The sequence below is a fragment of the Dendrobium catenatum genome, unplaced genomic scaffold, assembly GCF_001605985.2.
Source record: "Dendrobium catenatum unplaced genomic scaffold, ASM160598v2 fragScaff_scaffold_574, whole genome shotgun sequence".
Lineage (NCBI taxonomy): Eukaryota > Viridiplantae > Streptophyta > Magnoliopsida > Asparagales > Orchidaceae > Dendrobium > Dendrobium catenatum.
The window spans coordinates 457,402-474,716 of NW_021319036.1; the positions used below are offsets into that span (position 1 = coordinate 457,402).

Genomic DNA, 17,315 nt, shown 5'->3' on the forward strand with positions numbered 1-17,315 from the left:
TGCTTATAGTAGAGTTCAGGTGATCCCGGATTTGATTTTTTAAATTTATGGCTTCATTTTTGCCTCGAGATTCGTGCCCGACCAAGATAATTTTTTGATGATATATCAAAGCTAAAAAAATCTAATAAAATAAAATATATTATTTTAAATTTAATTAAAATATACAATATTATTTTTTTATAGAATCGGTCGGTTCTTTCCAACCTGGATTGGTTCAAAGGTTCATGGTTGAACCGACGGTTTTTGCCGGTTCTATTCGGTTCGATGTGATGCCGATATTTAAGCTGGATTGGATCGGCCATCTGACTGGTTCACCGTTGAATAGGTTGGTCCGATCTGATTTTCAAAACATTGGAAATTATTGAATAAATAGTTTTCATATGGGTAACAAAAGTAAATACCTAATCATAATCGATATTTTCCTTCTATTTATATGATAAGTTAGTTTCTAAACCATATAAAAATCTAGTCAGGCCTACAAATTGTTACTACAATCATAGTAATAAATTTTGTGTTAATCTCACGTGCAAGTTTTACCTTTTCACTGTAGGCCATAATCAATAGCTTATTTACAACTTTTTTTATAGCTGCTAAGAGATTTAATCGTCGTTGTTTGTATAGTATAGGGCTGTCAAAATTGGGATTCGGATCAAACTCAGATCTGACCCATTTTTGTAAACGTGTCAGTTTTCGGACCTGAACTTGATCCGCTTCTTTTAGTTTAATTAATTTTTTTTTTATTTTATTCGATTTATTTAAACCTAAATCAAATTAAGTTAAGATTTACTTCAATGAATTTAAAATAAACCAAGCTTAATTTAGTTTCGGCAACATGATTTTTTATTTTTTTTGGAAATATAATTTATTTATTTCATAACAATCTTAAAAAATCCTCCTAAATAAATTAAAAAAGGATCAAATCGGTTTGATTTCGGGTTTCAGGATCAACCCAAATCTGACCCGATTTTACTAACAGGTCTAAATAATTGCAATCCATGACCCCTAATCTGAGATTTTGATGATGACAAATAATGTCGTTTAAACTACTATTCATTGAATACTTTAATTTTTGCTCTTGTTTATGAGTATTAATATTTCAGGGAGATCGCAAGTTACTCAGGATAACAAGAAGACTCAAGATTGGGTAGAATAGAAGTGTGAGTCTATAACTTTGTAATTTGTCAGTTATTATTATTTTTTTATTTTCTTGAGTCTGGCCACAAATTGCGTGTAAGACTGAGCAACCATGCACACACATATGGGGAGAGGATTTTAAAAATGAAGAAAATTTTCCTATGTTAATCTTGCAGTACGAGTTTAGTTCGTACTGTACGATCTGATCTTGCTGAAATGGCTATGTAAATAAGTCGTACTGTACGATGTATCTCACACTGCACGAAGTGTTTCTAATTTAAAAATCCTAGACGTCAGATTAATTTAAGTAAGTTTAATACAAAAACTTTGACTAATCGCACTTTACAATATTTATCGTACTGTACGATAATTTTTTGAATATTTATTTAAATTAACCCCACGATTAGTGCGTAAATCAAGGATTAATTTTTGATTTGTTATCATACTGTACGAGATGGTTCATACTGTACGATCAACCGAGGCTACTTTCGATTGTCCCGGACTTCGTACTGGACGATCCCATGATTTTGACTAATCGTACTGAGACGAGTTTCTTCGTCTCAGCAATCGTCCTGTACGAACAGAAGAATTTTACATATCGTACTGTACGAGTTTAATCGTATTGTACGATATTATTCAGAACTTTTTGCATGTTCGTAAACCTTCGTATCAGGACGAAGGCTGTTTTGTACTAATCGTACTGTACGATATTGAATCGTACTATACGATAACAAAGGCTAATTTGAAATTTTTGGGGTTTCTTGGAGCATGTTTTAAGTATAAAAACTTCTATTTTTTGAAGTGTGACTGAGAGAGAGGAACGTGATTAGAGAGGGTTTCCATGGGAGAGAGCTCTTGAGAAGATTTTAGAGTTTGTGAGGGGAAGGAGAAGGTGAGCTTTGTGAGGGAGGAGTGTGAGGGAGATCACATGGTTGCTCCAAGCTTGCTGTACTTTGCTCCTCTTGTGGCCCGAGAAGATCTTGTGGGAGGCTCTCTGAGGGGGAGATTCTTCTACATCCGTGTCCTCTAAGGTATTTTGCCTTCTCTAGGAGAGAGAAAAATGAGAATGTACGTTGTCGTCGCCAGGAGGGTGACAAAGCGCTTGACACTCCGCCACGCTGGGTTAGTGAAAGTGAGGATTGTAAGGGCTTCTTCGCCTTGCCGAGGGGGGAAAAGGAGAACTATTATTTAGTAGTGAAATTCCCGAAGCGGAGGACTCTATGGAGTGGACGTAGGCCAAGTGACCAAACCACTATAAAATTTCTTATGTGATTTTTCCTTTACTGCTTTTTATTTACGCTTGCATTTTATTTTCATTAAAATTGCTTGATGAAAATCATTGTAAAATTCGTTGTTGCAAATTGTGTTTGAAGCATTCGCTTCCGTATTATTTAATTTTCTTGTTTAAATTTAAAAAACACAAAAAATATTAGAACTCATGTTTAGGATTTTTTATTGCAACAATTTTCCAATTCACCCCCCTCATGGCACATCTCGTAATTTTAGAAATCTCAAACCTGAATATGACCTGATTCAGGTTCAAGTTGACTCGAACCTGAAATTTTCGAACCATGTTTTTGGTTCATGGGCTCTGAGTTGGAGAGAAAACTCTCTACCAACTTGTCCACAATTCTTGCGGTATTACTTACGACTTTAAGATACTAAAAAATATATAATTCTATGAGCATTCTCTTTTTTATGCAAAGGATGATAATGAAATTAATTAAGGAATTGAACTAAAACTTATTGTGACTAATTTATGTGATTGAGCTAAGGAGAAATTTAACTATTTTTTCACTATTTTTTTTAATCTCTAAGAAGTTAATTTTTTTCTCATGAAATGAAAACAAAAAACCTTTATTTGCGCACATGAAAACAATAAAAAATTAGTTTTTTATTTACTTAAATTTTATGATATTTTTATAAATTAGAAAAAATAAATATTAAGAGAAAAAAAAACTTTGCATTAAAATTAATAAATATAAAAAATGTATTATCTTTAAACGAGGAGAGATAATAAGAGAAATTTTGACTTAAAATTTATTAAATAGATATAATAATATTGAATTATTTTTGAGATAAATATAATATTAATATTAATTAATTAAATATAATGGCAATTAATATAACAAAAAAAAAACTTTTAAGCATTATAAATATGACTGTCCGTAGCCGCTGGATTATTAATCGGACGGTTAGGATTCTTTGATCCTTTTTAGGGTTTATTTGATCTCATTATATAACTCTTGGCTCATCATCTCCGCCTTCTCCTCCTTCCACCCTCCCTCTCTCTTTCCCTCTTTCTGTCTCTCTCTCATCTCCAGCTCCTCTCTCTCTCTCTCTCTCTCTCTCTCTCTCTCTCTCTCTCATATTTTGGAGAAATCATTGTATTTGGAGGGAAACGATGATGAAAGAAGACGATTTTTCATGAGCCAATCAAACAATGATTAGTTCAACATATTCGCTGCGTTCTTTCTGAGCTCTTTCTCTACTTCTACAAATCTTTTTTTTTTAATTTATTGTTATTGTATTATCGTTGGTATTGCTATTCTTCATTTACAGTCGCCAGTGATACTTCTTCAGAGTTCAGATTAACATATGAAGCTCTGTTATTTTTTTAATGGTCGAACAATTTTCTTTTTCTTTTTGTATCGTTCTGATTTATGCCATTTTTTGCTTTTTAATTTGATTTATTGAAATTTTGTTGATCGGTTTTAGCTTTTCCTGTTTTCATTTAAGATTTCTTCAGCTGGTTAGAGATTCCAACAGCAACCTCTCTCTGTGTCTCTCACGTTTTTCTTCTCAATCTCTTAAAATTTTTTTCTTTGAGGAAGAGTTCTTGCAAATTATAAGAAAGTTATGTTTTTTATCCCTTTGAAATTTCAGATGTAGATGGTAAGATTGATAGCAAGTTAACAAGTTTTTATATGAAAAGCCATGCACGAAGAAGAAAATGAGTCTTGGCTATGAATTAGAACTGTTAGCTGCAACGCTTATTCATAAAACTCTTGTGAATAATTGATATTTATTGGAGGTTGATGGATTACTCAATAATCTGTTTTTCACTCATTAAGGTTTCGGTTGGAACTGATTTTTTATTGCTTTTTTTAGTAAATAAGGTTCTTGAATTAGAAATTGCTGCTGTACTAAAAAGCTCATATAGAAAGCATTAAGAAAGTTCTCCCATATGAAGTCTAAATGAGCTTAATGATTGGTGGTTCCTTAGTTTGAGTTTTGTAATGAATTTGGTAGAATGCATAGGGGTTGTTTGGCAACACACAGGATTTGATTCAAGTAGGATTTTCTAAATCCTCTAAATCAAGATTCCTGAAATTTTCAGGAGTATAAATCTTGAAAAATGTTTGGTAACATTCATGATAAATTCTAAGAGATCTCTTGTGACTGTTTGGTTATAGAGCGGATTTAACGAGCAAACTCTTCCTCTCGAGCTAATGGATTTCGTAAATCCAACAAAAAAACAAGATTTAAAAAATTCGAGATTTAGCAAGAAAAGGCAGAATTTTCTCTCTACTTCAGCTTTCATTGGCCGTGAGATTTGGTTTTGCATTTTAGGCCATTTGATTGGATTCCACTCAAATCCACCTTAAATCTGGCCTAAATCCTGATACCAAACAACCCCATAGTGTGGAGTAGGGGACAACAACATTGGAGAAGACAATGCAATTTTAGCTTGTGAAGATATAAAGCTCAATGGCAACATGGCAAGGAAATATTGTTTTTGAGCTTGGTTTGAGGACTTCAACATTGCAAGGGTTGAAAGTAGAAGATAATGCAAGTTTATTTCGCGAAGATGGAATGCACCATAGCAGGTAAGTTTTGTTTTCGTGCTTGCCTTGATTTCCACAAGTCAAGGGGTTAATGAAGAAGACAATGCAAGATAGTTGGGAAGTGGTCTTTTTGAACTTTGCTCGAGGACTTGCACATAGCAAGGGCTTAATTTAGAAGACAATGCAAGCTCAACTTGTGAAGATGAAGATAGAATGCACTCGAGCTTGGCTCAATGGACTTCCACATGATAAGGGGTTGATGTAGAAGACAATGTAAGTTTTTCTTTGAAGATTCAATGCATGATAGCAAGGTGATCTTTTCGAGCTTTGCTCGAGGACTTCCACATAGCAAGGGGTCAATGTAGAAGAAAATGCGAGCTCAAGTTGTGAAGAAAGAATGCATTTGAACTTGTTTCAATGACTTCCACATGATGAGGGATTAATGTAGAAGACAATGTAAGCTTTGTTTTGAAGATTTAATGCATGATAGCAAGTGATGTTTTGAGCAAGTTTGATGGAGGAGAATGAAGGAATGTTTCTTTTTAGTTGATTAGCTTTTGCTATGTGTGGCTTCTTTGCTGGTTTTCTAATGGTGTAATGGAATGAGAAGGGTGGTGTAATTCTTCCTGTTTGACTCTATCCTTCTTACACATAACAAAAGTGAGAGAGATTACTTTCTTATAAAACAGGAAAAAAGTTGTTCTAAATGAAGTTTTAAGTTTAGTTTGAGATGACTTTTTTATTGCTTTCTAAAATAATTTTTTAATGTGAAATTTATTAGCTCAAGGAATTTTTATATTAAAGATTTATTTTAAAAAGGAGTAGGAAAGTTATCTCAAATAAAATTTTAGTTAGTGATCTTTCATTCACCATCACTATAATTTTAAAATCTTTTGGGGGCATGCTTTTTTTGGATCTAAATCAAATTAATTTTTGTGATAGGCGAATACATATTTTCAAAATAAATAAAATTTTTATAGATTTTTTTTTTTAATTTATACTTTATTATGAGTTTAAAAGCACTTTCTAAGCCACGAATTTAAAAATGCTTTACAATCTTAATGTTGGCTCTTGTCCGACTGTGGTGTGTGTGTTTGTGGAGCTTGACATTACCAAACGTTTCCTGACCGCATCTGGTTTGGCTTGGATAAGTTTGGTTATGTTCAGTTAGTTGAAATGGAGGTTTTCCCAAATTATTGTGGTAATTGCAAGTCTATTGGTCATGCCAATTCGTATTGTAGTGTCCTATTTCCTAAGCGCATTGATAAGGTTAATGTTAATTCTAATAATTGTTGCTCTTCTGATCCTTCTGGAGACCCTGTTGTCGATGTTTTACTTGTTGAGCAAATTCAGTCGGTTCTAATGTTAATGTGGGGGCTGGGGTTGATGCTGGGGGTCCTGTTGCTCCGCTCTCCACACCTGCTAAGTGTTTGGATATGGTTCTTGCTGTGGCTCCGCTTGCCTCTTTGGCTGTGCAATTTCCTACCGAGCTTCTGCCTTCCCCGTCCTTACCTGTGGCTATAAGTTCTCGGGTAGTCCTATTGTTGTTTCGTCTTTTGTTGATGGTACCCCGACTCATATCGTGGTTGTTGAACCGTCTGTTCAGGTGGTGTTTGACTTAGTTTTACGTGATTGTGAGGTTAATATTAGTGGAAAGGAGCTTCCTATAGGTCTTTCATGTATTAATGTTGAGGCTGATTCTGGTTCTACTTTGAGAGTTGGTAGTCCTGCTGCTGTTGCTGTGATTGGCTTGCCTTTGTCTGGCTCGAATCGATCGGTTAATTGTGTGGACATTCTTATTACTGTTATGTCTACTGTTGAATTAAATGCTCATCTTAATTAGTCCTCTAATAAGTCGGTCTTGTTCCAAAAGGATTGGCTGGATTTGGAGGTTTGTACTTCACACTAATATAAAGAGTTAAAAGTCAACTATCTCAAACTATTCTATGATGTGAGATTAAAAAACTTGCATGAATACTATATGAGTTAAAATTGAGTTTGAGCTATTTGGGTTGTGAATTTGGGCATGTTGGGTTATGAATTTGAGCAGGTTGGGCGGCAAAGTTTTTAATTTGTATTATAACTTCATATATTATAAATATGTTGTAATGTATATTATAATAATCTAATTTATTATAACTATAATTAAATATAAAAGTTAATTATGAGATATTTATAAATATAATATAATTAAATTATACGCCTAATAATTTAATTATAGTTTATAATTATATTAATTGTTATCTTCTCTTCTAGTATGAAAATAGAAGCTTTTACTTTTTTACTAATTGTTTTCAAACTGTTTTTATTATCACAAAAGCTATTCCAAATAAAGCTTTAAAATGCATTTGGGACAGCTTAAATATTTTATTAAGTTGGATGTAAAATTATTGTGAGTAAAGTAATTAACTTAGGCTTCGTTTGGGACGGCTTTCTTACTGCTTCTTAAATCAACTGCAAGTTACTTTTAACCGTCCCAAATGAAGCCTTAATAAACTTTTAGAAAGTTTACTTGAAGAATCTGGCATGGCCTTAACCTTAAACTTCTAGAAAGTTTCAGAGCTAAAAGTGAAACTTAGGCTTCGCTTGGGATGACTTTATTACTGCTTATCGTCCCAAACGAAGCCTTAGAAGTTGGATCAAAAGCAATTTCTCATGAAACAATGCCACATCTACTCAAATGGTGCATGCATGACAAACTCCCTAGCCTTTAAAGAGATTTTATGCAGAAAGTCCATTTAATTTAGCCTATTCTATCTAGTTTGAAGTCCCTCAAGCTTTATATTATCGCTTTTGGTTCTAAATGTATGTTGTTACTGTTGCTGCCTTTGTATCTATGCAATCATATTATGTCTTAGCTTGGTGTGATGTTGATGGATGTGGCCAAGAAGGGTGCCTTCATAGTCTCCATCACAATGAAACTAAATGACAAAGCAATCCAAAAAAAAAAAATGAGCACATTTGTGGTCCATCTCTTGAATGATAAGAACTTGGAGATTCGAACCGCTACTTTGTGGTTCTAATAGTGGTTGAGTCAACTATTTTTATTTAAAGCCTCACATAAACTATTTAAATATTTTAGAGGACATAGATAAAACTCTCATTATTTTTCTTAAGTAAATTCTTTAATATTTTTATGGTAATATATTTTTATTTGTAGGGTTGACTGATGATATCTAAACGTATTTGATGTTAACAAAGATTATAAGAGCATAAAACTCTCAAAAAGGCATGGCGAATAAATATGTACTTGATTGGTTTTGAAAAAATGCATGATTTTTATTTATAAAAAAATAAATATTATTTTTTATAAAATTTATGATAAAATAATAAATATTTATATATAATGTATGTAATAATTATTATTTATATTATTAAATCTGATCCGTCAATCATTCTTACTTTCTACCGTTCGAACTCAAACGTGTCCCCAAACAACGCCGCGCCGTAACGGAAATCTTTTAAAACCCCCGCGACCCACACGGCGAGCACGATGCTCCGCGGCGCACCACACCGCCTAACGGTAACCTTGCCTTCCCCCTGTATAAATATGAACAACCAATCCCTCACCAAATCATCTCCTACTACTCCTCTGTTTCTCCCCGTCTTCTTCCTCCTCCCCACTATAAGAAAAGCTACAAGCTCCCAATCTGTTTAATTTCTTCTTTTGAAAGAGATTAAGCAGTAGATGGATCGTCTTCTTCCTATCGCCGGAGTTTTACTGAGCTTGTTCCATGGGAGCTTCGGCTATGACTTCTATGTGGGAGGAAAAGACGGATGGGTGGTGAAGCCACATGAAAGCTATGATCTTTGGGCCGTGAATATGAGATTTCAAGTAAACGATAAGCTTGGTAATGATAATATTCCAGTTCTAAATCCTCTTATTTTATATCGATCGTTTCTTTCTGTTGATCTATTCTAACGTATGTGATTATGTGCGTTCTTCTGTTTCTGCAGTTTTTAAGTACAAGAAAGGGGAGGACTCTGTTCTGCAGGTGAAGGAGAAGGATTTCAATCTCTGCAACACCAGTAATCCGATTAAGAAGTTTAATAATGGCGATACTATTTTCCTTCTTGATCGATCGGGGCCTTTCTACTTCATTAGTGGGGAGCCTGGGCACTGTGCGCAGGGGCAGAAGCTTGTCGTGGTTGTCATGGCGGTTAGGCTTCCACCTTCACCTTCACCTTCACCGGCTCCGGCGGCCAATTCGGTCTCTCCGCTACCGTCTCCGACGCCTTCCTCCGCCATTGGAGCGGCTGTTTCAAGAGTCTACTGTGGAGTGTTAGCTCTGTTCTTGGGGGCGGTGGTGTTTGGTTAGTTTCATGGAAGGATTTGAAGAGTACTTTGTGGTGTTTTTTCTTCTTCTTGTTGTTGCAAGTTGCAGTGTCTTTTGTTTTTAAAAAAACAGGAGTTTGATTTGGGATTATTGTCTGTTTTTTGTGTTATTTTGCTTTATATGTAATAGTTGTAATTAATGGGGGGTTATATGATAAATTTGGAATTTTATGATGATTGGTAGAAAGACATGAGTGTTATGGGATTTACAAACATGCTTCTAAATACATACATTTTAAAAATTTACATATTTAACATTGAAAATTGTTTACACTATGGATTTAATCATGGATTTATGATTTAAACCTACTAAAAATATCATTGTTGCTAGCCACTAGTATATTATCGATCTAATTTTTCGATCAAATTTCGTGCGAATAATGTGATTGTCCTATCAGCGAACTTTTATTTTATCTAGTGAACGTACGCTCCTCTACGTTCGGATCTAGACAAAAAAAGCGCAATACCGAGTACCGAGTACCGAGTTGTACCGAGTTTTTTAAAAAAACTCGGTATTGCGCTGTTTTGATCTAAAACCGAACGTAGAGGAGCGCACGTTCACTGGATGTAATAAAAGTTCCCTATCAGCGGATACGTTCAATTGATCTTTCAGCTAGTTGTTGTTCTACCAAGGTTTTCGTGAAAAATTTGCCGAAAATATTAAGCCATAGTTTTTAAGGAATTTGAGAATTTCATTTGATATTTGGATCGTTTAGATTCACATCGTAACACATCATATACGATAAATTAGATGCGAACACTACGAATAAAAGATAAATTTAAACACGTAAAATATTTACCAAAATTCAAATTTCGAAGTATAGGAGAAATTCTATCTTATAATTTTGATGATAACATTCAAAATCATAATCAATGATATTGATTGACGGCTCAATTTTTTTTTTTTTTTTTTGATGAATTTACCTTTAGATTAGTAAGACAAGATGAACTTCAAAACCCTTGGATTTACTCAGGATTAGTGCTTTATGTGATATCATGAATTGCACTAATCTCAGCACACATCAAGATATCTTGAAATATTTTTTTTAATTGAAATGCTAATTTAAAATTTAAAGCAGTCAACTAATCTTAAAAAATAAAGAAAAAATCCAAAATCTTAATAGGAAAATTTAACTCTTCTAATCAAATCTTTTTTTTAATTAATTTTGTGTTATGAATAAACGTGCATATGCTTCAACGCAGCCTGCACGAACTTAATTAAATTAATTTCAGCTTTAATTTCCCGTCAAATTTTCTATTGAATTATTTAAATTAAAATTTTTATTTAAAAACGGGCAAAAAAAAAAAAAAAACCGAAAACATTAAGAAATTTTAATTAAAAAACAACACCGCCGCCTCCCGACGCCACCGCCTCTCCCTGCTTTGAGCCGCATGCAGATTTATGGGATTTGTCTACTACGGGCTAGGTCTGGGTATGGTTGACCCGAATCCAAAATGGGTCAGATTTGGTTCGAAAAATTGATTCGTTTTTAAAAACGGGTCAGATTCGAGTTGACCTGAATAGTGCCATGTTAGTTCCGGGTTGGATTCGAACCTGATCCGTGACCCGATTTTGACATCCCTAGGTATCACCATCCATACATCATTCGCCTGTTTGAAGCTCCGGTGAGCATTCAATCGAACAACAAATGGAAACATATTTTTACATTTTATCTCGGTTTTGAAGAATACTCCGTCAATATTAGTATCGCACTATTCACATAAACGCATTTTTTCGATGTTGCATTTCAATAAAAAAAATATACGCATAATATTCTTTTAGATGTTAAAAATGGAGTTTGATTTGAAATGAATTACTGTTTGATATGACTGATTGCTAATGCATTTTGAAGTGAAAATAAGCCCGTAAGAGGGAACGTCTTTGAGAAGGACGAACTGAATTTATTTATATCTTTTATTTTCTATTAGCATGATTATAAAAAATAAAATTCAAAGATTTATGTTTTTTCTATATTTTTTGTTAATTATATAGACCTATCTTAATGTTTATTATTTTATCATTGAGTTAATGAAAGATCAAAATAATTTCCGACCATTTACAAATTCAACATAATAACTAATTTTGTTCTTATTTAAAAAATTATCTGATAAATTCCATTCTTTTTTCTTTATTTCTGGAAAAGTTTTTATTTTTATAAAATTTATGTATAAACCAAAATTGTATAATTTTATATTATTGAAATAAAATAAAAATATTACTCATTAATTTATTATTATTATTAAATCTTTTATACGGTCATTAGTAAGCTTTAGTCAATACGACAACATTGGCGGATGATAAGATAAACTGAGCAGGAAGTACAACGTGGAGGCACGGGGTTACTATTTTTTAATTTAATTTTATTTTAAAAAATAAAAAAATTATTTAATTATAATTATTTATGAATTTTATTTTGTCTTCTTTGTTGAATTTATGTTAAATTTTTAATGCGCAAAATAGAGTATTTTATTTATTTATCCTTACTCATGAAAATTCAAGGGCAAAATTACGAGAAGGTGAAATTATTCTGTGCCGATGCGGATGATGTTCGGAGGCAAATTAAAGCATGCCATGTCATCCCTTTAGCTATTTACTCACTTTGTATCAGGTGAGGTGGTGCGCTCTGATTCGCCTCCAGAAGATCCTGCGTCCGCACAGAATAATTTCGCTATGACAAGAGGCATAATTAAAAATAATTAAGCAGATGGAACTTAATTAAATAAAATTGAGAAGAATGAGCAAAAACAGAAAATAAATTTTCATTTTCATGAATATGGAAATTAAAAAATTTTATTCCTTTATATGTATTTATTTAATTTAGAAATAACTCAATTAAGATTAATACAAAATTTTTAATTCAACAAATTTTTATAAGAAAAAGTTGTTTTAAAAGCAATACGAAAGTTGTTCCAAACTAGGGGTGTCAATTTCGGGTAACGGGTCGGGTTCGGGTCGAACCCGAACTGACCCGGGTTCAAACGGGTCGACCCTAACCCGACCCGGGTAGATAAACGGGTCGAAAATCCGAACCCGGACTCAACCAAGCGGGTTGCCGGGTTGACCCGACCCGACACGGCGCTCGAAACGCCGGTGAGCGCGGCGAGCGCAGAGGCGCAGCGCGAGGGTGCGCGGACGAGAGTGAGGGCGAGCGTGGTGCTGGCAGTCGGGGAAGCTTCGTGGGTAGGCGGGGTAGCACGGGCAGTTCAAGTTAAATAGGTTCGCGGGTTGACCCGACAACCCGCCGGGTCAACCTGAACCTGACCATTTTTCAAACATGCCGAATCCGTGAATCCGAACCAGGCCCGTTTTGAAATAGGGTCGGGTCCAACCCGGATTTTTCGGATTGTGTCCGGGTCGGATTTTCTTGTCGTGTCAAACATTGACACCCCTATTCCAAGCGAAGCTAAAATAACATGTTTTATATCAAGAAAGCGAGAAATATGATAGTTTTATTGAAGATCTAACCTATGTAAACTTAGGTTTTGTTTGAAATACTTTTCTTACATCTTTCTAAATCAGTTTTTTAGTACAAATATTTGTTTAACTAGAAACTTTTGTACTAGACAATTGCTTAGAAAATAATAAAAAAGCCGTCCCAAATGAAGCACTAATATAACGAGTGGCAAAGTGGGGATAACTAAAGTCGGATAAATGGGCCTACCACTTCAAAAAGTCGACAATAAGAGAAAGGATATATGAGATGCTTTCGAACTCACGTGTATCATTCTAAGGCTTTGTTTGTGGCAGCTTTTTTGTTGCTTTCTAAAGCAACTATTTAGTACAAAAGTTTCTAGAACTGAAAATCTTTTGTACTAAAAAATAGTTTTAGAAAACAATAAGAAAACTGTCCCAAACGAAACCTAAGGTTTGAAAAATGAAGATGATAAATGAGCGAATCTCCAAAGATGCCGAGGAGAAGGATGACTTAGGCTTCGTTTGGGGCAGCTTTTTTATTGCTTCTTAAAATAACTTTTTTGTAAAAAATTTTAAGAAGCGTTAAAAAAGCTGTCCCAAACGAGACCTTAAACAATAATGTCATCGATACAACAATGAGATAATAAATATCACAAATTTTAATACATCCACCAATTATCATTTTGAGCCCCAACACATAAAATGCTACCAAAATTATTCAATAGCAATTTTGAATCCAAAACTTGTCAAAAGAAACAAGTTGCATAAGAAGAAGAATAAATTATATTGGCGGTGGAAGTAAACTACGCAACGAACACAAAATACGAAAAAGAAAGCAGCAGAAATAAGAGAACACTAAGATTTAACGTGAAAAAACTCTGAAATCGAAAAAAAAAAAACTAACTGATTGGCACAATCAGATTCTACAAAGACTAACAAATATTTTGAAGAATAAAGATGGAGGTTCAATAAACAGATTTGCAGATTAAAATCTACATGTTACAGTGAAGTTCAAAGAAGTATTGTCTTACAGATTTTGAGAATATTTGTTAACGATATATTCTTTTGGATTTAAGCCAATTAATCATCAAAATAATTGAAGTCATTCGCTTTCGTTTGTGAAAACTTTTTTATTATTTTATGAAGCGATTTTTTAATATAAAAAGTTATTTTAAAAACAGTAAGAAAGCTATCACAAACGAAGCCTTAAACACTAATAAATCATCAAATTAGATAAAACAATAATGTCAAACTGTGTAGTTCGATAAAAGAAAAAATAAAAAATTCAATTGATTTGTTCAGTGATTTCTTTCGTTCTTCACTTGTTAAATGTTCGATAAAAGTGAGCTAGCTCCGACTTGACTTGTTAACACAAGAGTTAGCTAGTTTAAAACATATTAATGTAAAATATATTTTTTAAAAAATTAACATTTAGGAGTTTATTAATTATTAAAAAAATTGAAAATTATGCATCATTTTCTTATATCAAATGATTATTTATTATTTCTCTTCCAATTTCTCATTATTTTTTATCATTTTGATAAAACAACTATTTTAATCAAAACAATTTTCTCTCTTTCAAAATAAATGATTCATGTTATGAGTAGAATCGAACTCGTAAAATTAAGCTCGAGCTCGATCTTGAATTTAATTAATTAATCAAGCTCAAACCAAATGTTTCACGAACTCGACTCGGCTCGTTTACACCCTAAATTAAGTGGTTTTTTCTCCTGGAGTAAAATACTAACACTCTACAAATTAAGGCTTCGTTTGGGATGGCTTTCTTACTGCTTCTTAATGCACTATTTTAGTACAAAATTTTTATTTATGTACTAAAATACTGCTTTAAGAAATAGTATGAAAGTCGTTCCAAACGGAACCTAAATTCCGTCTGATTAGGGAAAGATGATTAGGATATTATTAAAAATTCTTGCATTATATGCTTACATATATTAATCTTATCGCTTTCAAGCTTTTGGATAAGCTCAAGAAGACGTAATAAAACAGGAAATTAAATCTATGTTTATGTTTAAACTATCAAATCCAACGGGCAAAATCCACCCATAGAAAAATTATTCCCCCTATGAGATTGAAAAACTGGCACAAAGGGCATAAGTTTGATCAATGAGATTTCTAATGTTTTTTTTTTTTTTTTTTTTTTTTTTTTTTTTTGTGAATAAAAACAGCAAAAAATTCCTTAAAAATTACCAAAAAATTTGAATCCGAATGCGAAACTCGACTCTTTTTGAATGGTTGGAAGGACATTTATTCAGTATTATTAGTAGGGTAGTGAGGATGATGATGGCTTATGATTCAAATACCATAGAGATTGGTGATGACAAGAATAACATCTTTATAAGGCGAAATTATTGCTTGTGATCACCGGATGTTGTTCGGAGGCAAATCAGGAAGCGCCACATCACCAATATGTTGTGTTATGTTACTATGTATTGTAGTGTATTGGGTGACGTAGTGCGTCCTGATTGGCCTCTGGACGATCTGATGACTACACGTAATAATCTCTCATTTACAAGCACTACTATTAAATTAGGTTTCACAACACTTTATAAACTATTGTAGCAGTTTAAGCCTTACAAATTTTTTTTAAACAGTTTAAGAACCGTTGCAAATTTGATGTTTTTTTTTTTATTGTAAACGAATTGTCTAGCACTTTCAAAATCACTATATATAACTCTTAGTGACAGTTTGCAAATCGCTACTATAATTTTTTGTAGTAAGGCATCATCATTTTGAATGGTAGCTTCTCTAGATTACACGGGCATGAGCAAAGGTGCATCATCAGTAGGGGTGTCAATTCGGGTAACCGGGTTGAGTTCGGGTCCAACCCGAGTTGACCCGAGCATAAACGGGTTGACTCGAACCCAACCCATTTAGCTAGATGGGTTAGGGTATACAACCTAGACCCGACCCGACCCTCAAACCCGAACCGATAGGATTTCCTTTCGTTAGCACAGTCATTGAGTCGCTCCCTGTAGGGAACTAGGGCTTGGGCCTGGCTGCCTCGGCTAATGCAAGCGGTGACTAGTGACTCAATGAGGTCTCATTCGCATGTGAGGTGGACTGCCATAGGCCGGAGGAGGCGGGAGCTGGGATGCGGGTAGTGAATAGAAGGAGACGCCAAGGCGGAGGTGTGTGGGTTGGCGGGAGGAGTCACAAGGGCAGGGTCGTGCGGGTTGGCAGAAGGAGGCTCTAAGGCAGGGTCGGGGGTCAACAATCGAATGTGCGGACATGCGGTCTGTGGCGACTAGGCTAGGTGCAGTCACGTAGATGAGCCTAGGTCACGACTTATGAGTTAGTTGGGCAGGGTCGACCTACGGGTTTTCGGGTCAACCTGAACCGGACCCTTTGTTCATACGGGTCAGAAATCCAAACCGAACCTGACCCGTTTGACAAACAGGTTTACCTGAATCTGTATTTTTTTTGGGTCAGGTTCAAGTCTAATTTCAATTAGTGTTAACTTTTGACACACCTAATCATGAATAGCAACAATCAGCATAATTTTATACTTTGTTATGTATCTAGTGTTGTTTGAATTTAGACATTATGTGACTGTAAAAAATGGTAGCAAAACTAAAAACCAACGATAATAAAAGATTATTTGCCACCGAAAAGCCTCTAGTTACATTAATGATTCCCATATCACTGGTTGTGATGGGGAATGTCGTCAATCATACTGCGGAGATGTCACTTAGGCTTCATTTGAGATAACTTTTTTTCCGCTCAACTTTACAGAAAGTTACTTTAGAAAAAAATAAGAAAGCTGTCCCAAACAAAATCTTTGATTATTTTTAGTTGGTCACTTCTTTTTATCAAATAAGTGGATTGTAAGTCACTTAATGGGAACTACATAGCTTAAAATAGACGAGAAATTAGGGTTGACGAGAGAGAACCCTCTAATAAAAGGAGAGATAATTGATCAAAGATTTAAAATTTATTTTCTATGATCCGAGAGCTTATAAAGTCTTATTTTAGATTTAAAAGTTGACATTTTAGCCATTTGATCAAAATCTACAAAATTTGATTCACTAAGGTTTCGTTTGGGACGATTTTTTTATTGCATTTTAAAACAAATTTTAGTACAAAAATTATGTTTTAAAAAGCAATAAAAAAAGTCATCCCAAACAAAATCTAAATAAAAATGAAGCTTGAGAGAGTCATACTTAACTTGAAAAGAGTTCAAATAAGCTAAAATATACTCATAAACAAGTAACATAGCATTGCTCGAGATCAAATAAATGACTTTGAATCTGTATTAGACTTCGTTTGGAACAGCTTTCTAATATATTGTTTTCTAAAATAATTTTTTAGTACAAAAATTTTTAATCCAAGAAATTTTTTAACTAAAAAAAGTTGTTTGTAAAAAGCATTAAGAAATCTGTCCCAAACAAGGCCTTAAGCTGTGATCATAACTAGGGATGTCAATATTTGACACGACACGAAAATCCGACCCCGAAAATTCGGGTTGGACCCGACCCGATTTCAAAACGGGTCGGGTTCGGTTTCCAGAAATTGACCCGCCGGGTCAACCCGCGAACCCTTTTAATTCAAAAAATTTCGAATCCCGCCCCTACCCGCCCGCGCTACCTGCCCGCGCTGCCCCTGCGCCAGCTCCCGCTGCATG

The 17,315-nt window shown here is 34.1% G+C and overlaps 1 protein-coding gene across 1 annotated transcript; it reads left to right on the forward strand.

The window, feature by feature from the left end:
• The first annotated feature begins 8,610 nt into the window (after positions 1 to 8,610).
• LOC110097885 (early nodulin-like protein 1) lies at positions 8,611 to 9,241 on the forward strand. The gene is made up of 2 exons (XM_020824523.2): positions 8,611 to 8,773; positions 8,880 to 9,241. The coding sequence occupies exons 1-2, from the start codon at positions 8,611 to 8,613 to the stop codon at positions 9,239 to 9,241; spliced, it is 525 nt and encodes a 174-aa protein (XP_020680182.1).
• Positions 9,242 to 17,315: the final 8,074 nt, after the last annotated feature.